We start from the raw sequence: 14,065 nt of genomic DNA, 5'->3' as shown, positions 1-14,065 counted from the left end.
AAATGTAAATTTATTTATTTTATTTTTTTAAGATTTTATTTATTTATTTTTAGAGAGAGAAGGGAGGGAGATAGAGAGAGAGAGAAACATCAACGTGCGGTTGCTGGGGGTTATGGCCTGCAACCCAGGAATGTGCCCTGGCTGGGAATCGAACCTGTGACACTTTGGTTCGCAGCCCATGCTCAATCCACTGAGCTACGCCAGCCAGGGCTTAAAATATCCTAAAATGTAAATTTAAAAGTCATGGTCACTCCTGAAGTAACTATGAACATTTCTTTTAATACATTTGTTTTTTCTATTATACTAGCATAGCAATGAAATATTGCTTCAAGTTTTATACATATTAGTAATGATGTTACCAATAAGGCTGTAGCTAAGAATCAGAACATACAGTATATAAGGTGAAGTTAGATCAAGATTCTAAACAATATATTAAAAATATCAGGCTTACAATTTCTAAGTATGAGAAATATGTTTACTTATTGAAAGATAATTCCAGATATGCTTAAAGCTTTAGTAATAGAAAATAGTAAAATTGCCTCTAGATCACTAAATAACAGATTCCACTTAATTTACATGGAAGCTTTAGAAGAATTTTCCTGTTTTCCAAGCAAAACAATAGAACTGAAAGTGGAAGGCAAGTAAGATGCAAACTGGCCATACTCGATATGTGCCTTGGTATCTTGGTTTTCTTTTGAAACAGATAAATAAAAATGTGTTCATTGACATGTTTATACAAAATCACCTTATTATCACATTTTGACAAAGATGTGTCAAAGCATGTAATTTTTACTATATCGTAGTGACCTGAAACATTTTTCTCCTTCCTCCCTCAAAATGCAAAACTGATCATACACATAAACAAATTCAGAGACAAGAAGTGTAATAAATGATTAGATGATACCATTAAAACAAACCATTGTGCCAGTTTAACTAAAAAATAGAAGAGGAGGCATTATTTCTGTAATTGTAGTATTTTTGCAAGGTATTTTAGTATGCATAAAATGCTTTTATATACATTATATTTTTAGATTTAATGATATGGTAGTCAATTGTCAGAGATGGAAGAAATTTTAAAAACATTCCAGTGACTGGTTCACATATTCAGCTCCCCTGCCTCCGTCTCCTACAAATACTGAAAGGAAAACACAGAGCACCCAAGTGACTTGGTAAGCCAAAGAACAAATTACTTGGCAAAACCAAAACTCAACTCAGTCTGACAGTCTTCAACAGCATTATACTATAAGTAGTTTCTGGCATTTTATACGTGAGAAAACTGAGACTGGGGTGGCTGTGACCTGCCCAGCGGATAAAGACAATGGAAGAAAACAAATAGGCCTCAATTTGAATGCATCTTTAACTGCTTAGAATCTAATATTCTTAAAGACTTCATTCATTTATTTTTAAAGAGTGGGAAAAAAGAGAGAAAAGAAGAAAAACAATGATGTGTGATAGAACTATCCATTGGTTGCCTCTTGCATGTGCCCCAGCCTACCTGGCCCACAACTCAGGCGTGTGCCCTGACCCGGAATCAAACCAGTCATCTTTCACTTTGCAGAACGACGCTCAACAGGCTGAGTCGCACCAGTCCAGGTGAAAATCTAATATTCTAGTGTAATTATCTCCACCAGCCTCTCATTATGCTTTCCATTTGTTATTTCACTATCCCTACCCCAGAATCCCAAAGGTAGACACTAAATTGGAATACTCAGTTTCCATCACTTGCTAGAAAGTACTATCATGTTTTTCTGATTATACAGCTTTTATACACATACTTATATATATAAAACCACAGTGATTACCTTTACAAAAAGGAACTTGAGATTAAGAATAAAAACTTAGGTAATAAATAACACCTCCCTGTATGAAAACTAGGGCCAATGTCACAGTATTAAGTTTTGGTATTTTTTGTAGAGCTTCTGTTCCTAAAAACATTGTAAATAATAAAGCCCTGAGATGTAATTTCTTTCCCCAGAAATAACAACTCCCAGGGATCCACTGGCCACACTCAGCAGACAGGACTGACTCCAGACTCAGAGAGGCATCATTACTTCCAGCACAGAGTGGCACAACTATCAGCTCATCCTGACAACGGCGGAATCCGTGAACATGAGTCAAAGGCTGCATCAGCAAATCATAAATAAACTAAGCAGTTTTCTAAAAATACTGACTAGTTGACTTTCCAAGTTGACAAAAGAGGGCATAATAATGTATATTTTGAATTAATTCAATTAGAAATATGGAAAAACAAGTATGTTACGCAAAAAGGCTACTGTCAAATGACTAGAAATGTTCCTTTAAAATCACACATATGTCCTCAACATGTTTGCAAGAACTGAACTGATTGGTACAACTGACAATTCCTTATATTAATGTCCCCCAAATCATAATGATAATAGGTTTTGTTCTAAAATCTCCTCTACCTTAAAGGCTGTTAAAATAACTGATTATCCTATTTGGACAGAATAAGTCTCTCTGGTTCTATTCTATTATGGAGACTACATAATAGAATATAGTCTCTCTGGTTAAAGTACTAAGTATTTAACATGATTTTTATAAGTCATAGAATTATTACTTTTTGTTTTTAAGTATATTTTATTGATTTAACACATAGTTTCAATTATATTTCGCTAAAATTGTTCAAGGATTAATCATTTAGATAGAGTGTCGGAAATATCATTTTAAAGAAGTGTTGGAAATACTATTTAAACCAAAGAAATATTTACTTACCCTGCAACAGTTTAATTCCTCTGCTGTAAGTATGATAGTGCCACATTTCTTCCCTGGAATACCTCTAAAGCAAAAAAAATATATTTATATGCATTAATATTTTATATTTATAATATGTATTCTATTTTTACATAACCAATTAAAGAGAATACTACTAATAGGTAGTAGTATTTCCTAACAAAATATGTACCCAGTTCCAACATTGATGTTTTTAAGGGACCCCCCCAAAAAAAACAGAATTATCTTCTGGAGAGCAGGTCCCTTGTAGTACAGGTTTCCCCTGCTACTCGGGTGTTCAAGGAACCCATCTGTGTCAGTGTATCAGTGAACCAGTGTCCCAGACGGTTTTATTTGTACCAGCACGATGCAACAAATACATAACCCCTTATTCTCCATGTATAAGGGGATTGGAGTCTTAGTATCTTGACTGAGAACAATGAAGAAGAGTGGAAAGTAAAAATTTTCTGAGTTGTTACAACATCAATGAAATTCCACTCACTCTAAAATTGCTCTATCTTCTCCTTCTTTCTATTCTAAAATTTCTTCTGGAGAGTATCACTCGGTTTTGAGCTAAAAATGCCAGCTTGTGCAGGAAAATGCCTATCACAAAATCTTGTTTCCTCTATCACTTTACTCTCCATTAGGGAAATTGTAAATATCAGGACCTTTCATCTCTCCAGGTTTTTATGACTAAGAGATCGATTAATTTATCTTTTTATGTTTTTTCCAATATTACATGCATCATTTCTCAGTTTTCTAATCCACCTGTATGTCTGTTTTTCTTCTGTCTGTAAGTAAATATTTTCAGCATTATCAAAAACTGAACCTTAACTGAATTTCTACCTAAAAATACTTTAAAATGCTGAATAAAATTGGAAAAAGTCTTTGTAAATGCTCTGATAATTGGGCAGGAAAGCAAGGACCAATCAGAAAATGAACATGGAAAGCCAGAAAGACAAGCAGAGATGAACCCTGGAGAGTTTGATCTTGGGCTTGTTTTTTATGGCTTCTTACAGCATAAAGATAAAAAGCAAAAAAAAATAAATAAAAAAGACATAAGGGAGACTCACCAGGTGAGGATTTCAATAAACGGTCAACTCACAGCATAAGGCTCTGATCACAATGGCTGTACTGACTGACTGTAGCATGAATTAGATACAAACCTCTCTTTTGGAGGGACCTACAAAATAAGTCTCTGCTTTAAAGCTTGGTGATGAATAAAAGAGAAAATATGCCTCAATAATTCAGAGCTTAACCAAGCTTTCTGCCTTAATTTCTATTACTTAACCAAAAATTCGGTAAATGCAAGTGATCATAAGTGCCTGGTAAATGCAAAACCTCTCTGAAGGAGTTTACCTTGAAACTACTGTACATCTCAAAATATTCTCACATTAAAAGTATATATATCACTGAAGGAAAATGTACCATGTATTAGAGTCTCCAGAAACAACAGACTGCAGAATCAATCACAAACTTAGACTACTGAACACGTTACACATGGTATATAAAATGTAAATATGCATAACTAAAATTTAAAGAGAAAAATGGAAATCTGAGTAACTAGTAAAAACCTACAAAATAATTGAGACTATTTGGAGAAAAAAACAAATAATAGAACTTCTAGAAATAATAGAAATAGACATAGAACCTCAGTGGATAAATTTAACTACACATTAAACACAACAGAATTAGTGAACTGAAAGTGATGGTAAAGAAATTATTCATAATGCAGCAAAAGGAGGAAGTCATAAGAACTATTATAAAGAGGATTAGAGACATGGAGGACAAAGGCAAAAGTTTTAATATACATCTAATCAGAGGTCTAGAGGAAAAGAAAGAATGAATAGAAGAGATGCCGTATTTGAAGGGAGAATGGCTCAGAACTCATGATAAAATGAATTTCCAGATTAAAAAATCCAATGAATCACAAGTAGAAACAATAAAAATAAATTTATACCTATACACATAACAGAAACATTATAAAACACCAGAAATAAAGAGCATATCTTCAAAGGATCCAGGGGAAAAAGACAGACTACAAAGCATAAATATTAAGCTACGAGCTGACTGCACAGAAGAAAGATTAGAAGCTGAAAGAAAACTGAAAACATATCATCAATGGTTTGAAAGAAAATAACTGTCACCTGAGAATTGTATACAGTACACGTTTCCAAAAAAAAAAGCATGAACTACCAGTATTTTCAAACAAATAAGATTTGAATAAATTTAAAGCTGAAAACCCTTTCTTCAGGAATTGCTAAAGGATGGACTTCAAACTGAAGGAGAACAATCATAGACGAAAAGTCTGAGATAAAAGAAGAAACAATAAATATTAAGTAAATAACAGTACTGTGAAAAACTAAAATAAACACAAGTGGATAGTGATAATGATAATCAGTAAGGTGAAAATTTAAGTTAAAGTCTTCTGATGGTGTTTTATTATTTAAGAAGAAAGTAAAAGATGCCTTAAAGTAAATAGAATTTGATAAATTAGTAAATATGTTTTAAATCTAGGAAGGTATAATTTTTAATGACTTTATAACCTAAAGTCTAAAAAATGAAAACTGTGGACAGGTGTTTTAAAAATACAATGAATTCAAAAGAAACTAAAGAGAACAAGGGTGGAGCAGATGAGAAGACTAAGTAAGTGATGAACATAAATCTAGAGGAATGGTTTTGGAAAGTGCATGTTAATAAACTAAATGCTCTAGATTAAAAACAAAGATTGCTGCTCTATAAAAAAAAAGTAAAATTCATCCTTAGCTATTTACAATAGACATCAAAATTGAAGGATTTAGAAAATTCAAAAGAAAAGAATGAATATACTAAGGGGGAAAATCATCTTAATGAAAACCAGTATATATACATTAATAGCAAACATATAGATTTTAAATTTAAAGATTGATAGAAATGGCTGCTGTGTAGTAACAAAAGCTTTAAAAAATGAAGAAGAGATATATTAATACGATATGTATCTATATGCTCTCATATATATAAATATAATTATAAAATCTGATCATACTTCTACAAAACAACAAATACACCATTATGCAGAGCAATGTTAATCTGGCAAACTAGTTTGGCCAGTGATCAAGGCTAACATCACCAGTGATGTCATATTTACGTCATGTACCCCTGACATGATGCAATGAGAAGGCTTCGCCATCGTGGCCTTCCCCTCCAAACCCATAACTCAAATCTAACCACAAGGAAAACATCTGATAATCTTAAATTGAGGGTCATTCTACAGATTATCTAATTTGTACTTCTTAAAACTGGCAAGGCCATCCTAAACAAGGAAAGTCTGAGAAATTGTCAGAGGACAGAAGATACTGGGAGACAGGATAACTAAATATAATGTGATTATAGGAGAATATTATGAACAACTGTATGCCAACAAATGGGATAACCTAAAAGAAATGAATAAATTCCTAGAAACACACAACCTACCAAGACTGAATCAAGAAGAAGTAAAAAAAAATTTGAATAGACCAATATCTAGTAAAGGAGATTAAATCAGTAAGCAAACACCTCTCAGCAAAGAAAAGCCCAGGCTCAAATGTTTCTACTGTCAAATCCTCCCAAACATTTATAGAAGAATTAACATCAATTTTCCTAAAATCAACCCAACAATTTGAAGAGGGGGGAACATTTCCACGTATATTCTATGAAGTTAGCATTATCCTGATACCAAAGCCAGACAAAGTCTCCGTAAGAAAAAAATAAAAACTATAGACCAATATCCCTGATGAATATTGATGTAAAAACCCTGAACAAAATGCTAGCAGACTGAAATCAACAACACATTAAAGGATTCTATATCATGACCAAGTTGATTTATTCCTAAAATGCAAGGATGGCTCAATATATTAAAACCAATTTAATACACCCATATTAACAGAATGAAAGACAAAAACCATGTAATCAACTCAGTTGCTACAGAAAAAGTGTTTGACAACATTCGATATCCTTTCATAATAAAAACACTTAACATATTAGGAACAGAAGAAAACTACCTCAATATAGTAATAGCCGCATATGAAAAGCCCACAGCTAAGCTCATACTCAATAATGAAAGACTAAAAGCTTTCCATCTAAGGTCATTAATAAGGCAAAATGCCCACCCTTGCCACTTCTATTCAATATCATGCAAGAAGTTCTAGCCACAGTAGGTAAGGGGACAAAAAGGCTTCTAAACTGGAAAGGACGATGTAAATTTTTTTTGTTTGCATTAGACATAATCTTATATGTAGAAAGCCCTAACGTTACCACATTAAAAAAATGTTAAAACTAGTAAACAAATTCAGTGAATTTGCAGGAAACAAAACCAACGTAATAAAATCAGTTGTGTTTCTATATAGTGATAATGAACAATGCAAAAAAAGAGAAAATAATTCTGTTTACAATAGCATAAAAATAATATAATACTTAGGAATAAAGGAGGTGAAAGACTTTTACACTGAAAGCTATATAGCATTAAAGACACAAATATGTGGAAAAATATCCTGTATTCATAGATTATGACTTTATATTGATAAGATGTCCATATTACTCAAAGCAAACTATAGATTCAACATAATTTCTATTAAAATCCCAGTGGTATTTTTTGCAGAAATAATTTTAAACTCATCATGAAATTGTATGAAATCTCAAGGGACCCTAAATTGGCAAAACAATGTTGAATTAAAAAATAAAAGAGGATCCACACTTCCTGATTTCAAAATTAATTATAAAGCAGCTACAGTAATTAAAAGTGTGGTGCTGGCATAAAGAAGAACAAATAGTTCTGTGAAATAGAATAGAGTACCCAGGAATAAACCCTCACACACATGGTCAAATAATTTTCAACAAGGATACCAAGACCATTCAACGAGGAAAGTACAGTCCCTTCAATAAATGGTGTGAGGAAAGTATATACCCACATAAAAAAGAATGAAGTTGGACCTTTATTTTACACCATACATAAAAATCAACTCAAAATGAACTTAAATGTAAGACCTGAAACTATAAAACTTCTAAAAGAAAAATGGTGAGAAGGGTTCATGACTAATTTCTTGAATATGACATCAATTGCACAGAAATAAATTGACAAATCGACTGCAAACCTGAAAACTTTTTTTACCCCATAGAAACATAAACAGAATGAAAATTCATGCTATGAAATAGGAGGATGTATTTGCAAATCATATATCTGATAAAGAGTTAGTATCCAGAATATCTGATATAGGTTAATATATATAAAGAACCCCTTGAACTCTATGGGAAAAAAATACCATATAGCTTGATTTAAAAATGGGCAAAAGACCTGAGTAGACATTTTTCCAAAGGTGATATACAAATGGCTAACAAGTACATAAAAAGGTGCTCAACATTACTAATCATTAGAAAAATGCAACTTAAAACCACAATGAGATATCACCTCAAACCTACTGGGATGGCTACTATCCAAAAAAACAAAACAAACCACAGAAAATAACAAGTGTTGATAAACATATGTAGAAAATTGGAACCTTTGCATACTATTGGTGGGATTTTAAAATGGTGCAGCCACTACTGCAAACAGTATGGAGGCTCCTCAAAACAGTAAAAGTAGAACTACTATTGATATATGATCCAGCAATCCTACTTATGGCTATATACCCAAAAGACCTGAAAGTAAAGTGTCAAAGAGCTATTTGTATACTGATGCTCACAGCAGCACATTTCTTAAAAAGTCAAGATGTGGAAGCAATCCAAATGTCCATCAATGAATGAATGGATAAACAAAATGTGTATATACATGAAATGGAACTATGTTCTTTAAAAGGAAGCAAATCCTGTCACAGGCTACGAATGAATAATCCTTGAGGTCATTTTGCTAAGTGAAATAGACCAATCACAAAACAACAACAACAACAACAACAACAACAACAAATACTCTATTATTCCACTTATATGAGTTGTTTAAAAGTAGTCAAATTCATACAAGGGGAAAGTAGAATGGTGATTACCCTTGGCTAGGGGAGAAGGAAAAGCAAAGCTGTTGTTAAAGGGTATGGAATTGCAGTTTTGCAAGATGAAAATGTTCGGGAGATTGGTCATATAACAACGTGCATGTACTTAACACTGATGCAGAAGATGCTAAGTGATAAAAATAGACAAACCAATCTCTCAAACACTTGATAATACTACAATGACCAGTTAAGATTACTCTAAGAATAAAAGATTATATAATGTTTCAAAATCTAGACCTTAAAAGTAGAAAGCAAAAGAAAATGTGACCAGAATAATGAAGAATTTCTTTGACAAGTGATAAAAAAGTACAAATGAAAAAGAAAACAACTTAAAATTTGACACTAAAATTGAGCATTTCTGTTCACCAAAACACACCATAAAGAAAATATCAAGTTAATGAAATTTTTTGTGGTTTTACTGTGATTTATTCATTTTTCATTGCTGTATAGTAGTCTATTTTATGAATTACAGATTCACCCAGTATTAAGTTGCAGAAATTATTCATAGTTTTTAGATTTTCTTCTACATGAGCAATAAAACAACAAAAATTATTATGTACTTCCTTACTATATGCGTGGGAATAGATTTCTGGGATCACAGGGTATTGCAGCATGGAAAGGAAATAGAAGGTTAAGTAACAAAGAGCAGCTAATATTACTTATGTTTATTTTCTTGGAGTGTGAAAAGGTAAGGCTGTAAAAGACTGGCAGTGAGGACAGGAAAGGATGTGTGGGAGAGCACTTGAAGATGGCAATGGTCGCTGCCCTTATCTGTGGTTTTGTTTTCTGTGGTTTCAGTTACGTGCAATCAACCACAGTCCAAAAATATTAAATGAAGAATCCCAGAAGTAAAGAATTCCTAAGTTTTAAATCATGTGCCATTTGAACTAGTGTGATAAAATCTTGCATGTCCCACTTTGTCCGGCACAGAATGTGACTCATCCCCTTGTCCAGAGTGTCCTCACCGTAAATGCTACCCACTCACTAGTCACTTAGTAGCCATCAGGGTTACCACATAATTAACCCTCTGAAATAATACCACATTATTAATTAGCCCAATAATTAAAAGGCAAAGGCAAAGAAACTTAAATTTTAGTATGAGTTTTCTTATGAGATCCAGTTTTCTGAGGAAATTATGTCACTTCCAAAGGCAAAAATAAAAGACTCATGCAAGCAGTATTTCAAAACTAATTCATTCAATTTAAATCTAATGCACTTATCTTTCTATGCAATATGTTTTGTGTCTAAAATATTAACAATGTCATGTGTAAGATTTTTGCCAAATCAGTTATCACAAAAGAAAACACACCATATTCACTGTGATAATATGTCATATCCCAGAAAACTAAAACTTCAGCTTTTGTTTAAAATTCATTTGTTATTCAAGAAATTCACATTACCCTTTAATTTTTAACATTATAATTAAATTAAATGTGCATTTTATAGTTAGAATGCTACATGTTGACATTAAAAGGAGAGCGAGATGGTTATTACCATGGTACAGAAGTACAATGAGACAATCAATGACTTGATACACCATTTATCAGTTAACGAAAACAAAGTAAATTGCTCATAATCTCTGATTATTGAGATTTCCTTTCAAAGTAATTTTTAAAAGAATGGTGTGATGCCAGCTCTGAATTACAGTGATAAATCTATTCAACTACAGAAACAGTTTTCTTACCTAAAAATATACTTTAAATTTTAATGTAGTAAAATGCTTGTGTAGCAATAATACTAAAATTTGAAAATTCTGTCCCAAGTCTTGGGAAACTGAAATGTAAAGTTACAAAGTGCCAATGTTAAAGTGTTCTTAACGAAAAAGAAAAACCATATAAACGTGACTATTATGCTGGAAATTCAGCTGAATAAACATTATTAAATCCTTACTATTTACAAAGCACAATAACGATTTTCTACCATACAGGGGAAAAATACTTTATTTTTTAAGTCCTTTCACAGTTGTTATAAGAAGAAAGGGTGGGGAACATATTCAACCTGAATTTTACAAGGTTGTTCAGGTGATTTGCCTCAGCACACTGTGGAACCCACAGGTGCCATGGTTCACAGAAGAATTAGTAAGAACAAAGCAGGGATAGCTACAAGTGCATTCCTTTATTTTTTTTTTCCCGGTGGACCTGCTTAAGAAAAAATAGACAATTTAAAATGAACAAAAATAGTATGAATGGAAGAGGGGAAGAACCTTCACTATAATGCTGGGAGAAGCTAGCAATTCAGTTAGCTAGAAATGGCATATTTATATATTAAAAACGAATACATTGACATTGGAATGCCCTTTCTGAACTTTGAAGGGGAAGAAAGCAGTGCTTTCAGAAATGGAGGCGAGTCATCCTGCCTTATCAAACGGAAGGGATGATAAGAACACTGTACAGTTTACTTGTCAGCATATTATGAATTCAAAATAATGATTTTCCAAAAGATTGGGAAAAAATTTGATGTACTTTTTTACTTCTTTCCAAAACTAGATACAGATTTCTTTAATTTCTGTCCAATCGTTGTTTTATTTAGGCTGTGTTGGCTCTGAGACAAGAGCGCTTCCATCTTAGGTGACCACAGAAAAGAGTGATTACAAAAGAGTGATTACAGTCACCCTGGGGTAGAGATCGGAGAAACAGAAAGCCATTCTCCCCCTTACTTCTAGGGTTATTGCCTTCTTCTCAGTCAACAAAGGGAAGAAAAGAGCCTCAGCACACATCCTATGGAAGCCTGGAGTAGGTCATAAAAGTTGAGTCTTCATGACCCAAGATAGATTGAACAGACAGAAACTTTTGAAGGGATGAGCACTGTTTACCTCAAGAAAAAAGTGGGACATTGGACTATGCTTGCAGAAGACTCGTGTGGGTAAGGCAGTGAGAAGGAACCTCATTCCTGAAATGACCTCCCAGAATGGGTATCCCTTGAAAGCTCTTCTTACTGTCCAGAGATGTTGTTCACTTGTAAGTAAATAGTTTTGTACTACTAAAATGGAATAAAACAAAAAAGATTTTAATTTCTTTCAAAGATGTACATAAATATATTCATTTGTTGACAGCAATATAGTGCTGTGGTTAGGCATATGGCCTCAGAAGCCAAACGCCTTCTATTTGAACTTTGGTTTCCCCAGACTCCTTTTAGTTTCTTCCTTTGATAATAAGGGATACTAACAATATCTATCTGTCTACCTCATAATGGTGCTATGAGGCTTTGCAGTGTATAAAACAGGCTGAATAGCAACTGACACATTATAAGAACTCAATCAAGTTAGCTATTAGCATTGTTTTAAAAAAACCTCTTTCCCTCTCACTTGCATTGATAAATCTGGTATTTTTGTTTTCATTTTTAAAATTCACCACTCCCTTTCACTTACTTTGATGACAAAGAATCCACTGAGTCTCAATAGAGGAGCAGAGAGAATCCCCAAAAGTTTGTTACAAATATTCATTTCATCAGTGGGTTGGAGCTCAGACCAAGGTGTTTTATTCTATGGTTGGCCCATAAAAATCGTTCTTTACCCACTGGTTTGTTTAACTAGAGAACTATCTAGCCTTCATTTTGAATCCCCAAATCAGCAAATTAGGCTGTACGCAAGAGGGGAGAAAAGAAAAAAGAGCAAAAAAATTCACTGTAGAGGAAACTGTAGTTTCTCTTAAATGTAATTTCTGAACATTGTCCATGCAAAGAGTAGAACTTTAGACACTCATCTGATTTCAAAACGAAATGCAACTAAGAATGTTTGTTCACTAACGACAGGTACTAAAACCCATGCATTATGTATTTTCTTTTCATCAAGATTTTCCACCAGGTTTTCGATCCAACTCAATGAGGTTAGGCAAACACAATTACAAAAAGTTTGGCAAATGTTTACACTCTGGGTGGACACCAGCATCTACAACACAAGGACAGAATGACCTACCTACTCCTAAATTACTAATCAGTTATGGCAAACCCAGAAATGAATGATCTTCTCATCAAAATACGGTATATCCAAGCACCCAGTTGCTTGTGCAAAAATTCTAAAAGTCATCCTTGAAATCTTCTTCATCTAAGACTGTCAATCTATCATCAATCCTTGTGAAATCAACTTTTAAAATGTATTTTATACATGCCCATTACTTTTTATCTCCTTAGTCCAAACTGCTTGTCTTCTCTGAATTACATTATTTCAGTAGTTATTAACTTACTGATTTTTCTGTTAACTACCTTTCTCCTCACAAAAGGGAATAAACTTCTTTGAACAAAAATCATGAATTTTCCCATTGTATTTATGATAAAATTCAAAATATTAAAAAATGCCTATGTATTCTAGTCTAAAAATACACTCTAATTTTAATAAGGCTTACATTAATATGTAATTATATTTCTTTGTGTGATTATTCATTTAACAAATAGATGGTAAACTCGATAAAGATAAAAACAACTCATGTTTTCAAAATTGCATGCTTAGTGTCTAACAGTTTGTGGTCTATAATGTATTCCCAGTAAAGGCTTGTTGAATAAATGAATTTAAAAAAAAAAAGAATTCCTAAGATCTCTACTATTCAAATTATGTCTGACAGAAAAAGAAGCAAATACAGCCAGTAAATATAGTCTATATATTAAGCACTTATATTAAGATGATTTTGCCTTTTGTTTTTCTTTCTTCAACTGGGGTGCCTGAAGGAGTTACTCCACACAGCCTCATGTAAACAGGGAAATGTTACATCCAAGTCAGAACAACAGACCCACCATTCTGGGGCTTGTGTCTGAGGATGATGGCGAGGGCTACTTTGAGACAAATGTATTTATCTTACCCATATTTCTCACGACTGGCCATATATATTTTTAGAAACCTTTTTATGCAGAAGAGTCCATCTATATGCCCTTAGCTTTCAATAACCACTGAAATTTCTGAGTAATACAGAGAAGCACGGGAGTTTGCAACTGTACACAGTCTGCTCACTTAGGGTAAACAATTACCTCCCTGGAGATCCTTCCAGAGCATCAGTGCAGATCCAAAAGGGAATGTAAGAAAATGGTCCAGCTAAATATTTATTAAGTGCCACCTTATGGGAGACTGATAATCTTGTGCAAGACACAGAAGAAAATGTACTAAAATTTCCTCTATTTTACACAACTTTACATATAAACTCTCTTAGGAAGAGAGCTGTTTCTTACAACAACTCTTTCAAAGGCATATTATTCATACATACATTTCTGGTAAGGAAACCAGAGCTAGAAATTTAAGCAAGTTTGTTCAAATTATATACTAATAAGTTATGAAACCCAGATCTGACTGTTTCCAAAAGCTGTGTACTATCAACTTGATTATGATGGTTATTTACTTATTTCTAGACTAAATTCTT

At 33.1% G+C, this 14,065-nt stretch overlaps 1 protein-coding gene across 2 annotated transcripts in view; it reads right to left on the bottom strand.

The window, feature by feature from the left end:
- The window catches only part of CPNE8 (copine 8), a 175,436-nt gene that overhangs the window by 87,890 nt on the left and 73,481 nt on the right, over positions 1–14,065 (bottom strand). For both annotated transcript variants that reach the window (XM_036019176.1, XM_028532678.2), the window contains exon 7: positions 2,731–2,794. In XM_036019176.1, the coding sequence (XP_035875069.1) occupies positions 2,731–2,794 (64 nt within the window). The remainder of the gene's footprint in view (positions 1–2,730; positions 2,795–14,065) is intronic.

The sequence above is a fragment of the Phyllostomus discolor genome, chromosome 2 (assembly GCF_004126475.2).
Source record: "Phyllostomus discolor isolate MPI-MPIP mPhyDis1 chromosome 2, mPhyDis1.pri.v3, whole genome shotgun sequence".
NCBI lineage: Eukaryota > Metazoa > Chordata > Mammalia > Chiroptera > Phyllostomidae > Phyllostomus > Phyllostomus discolor.
The sequence above is the reverse complement of the archived record's forward strand: the minus strand, read 5'-3'. Positions and strand labels throughout refer to the sequence as shown.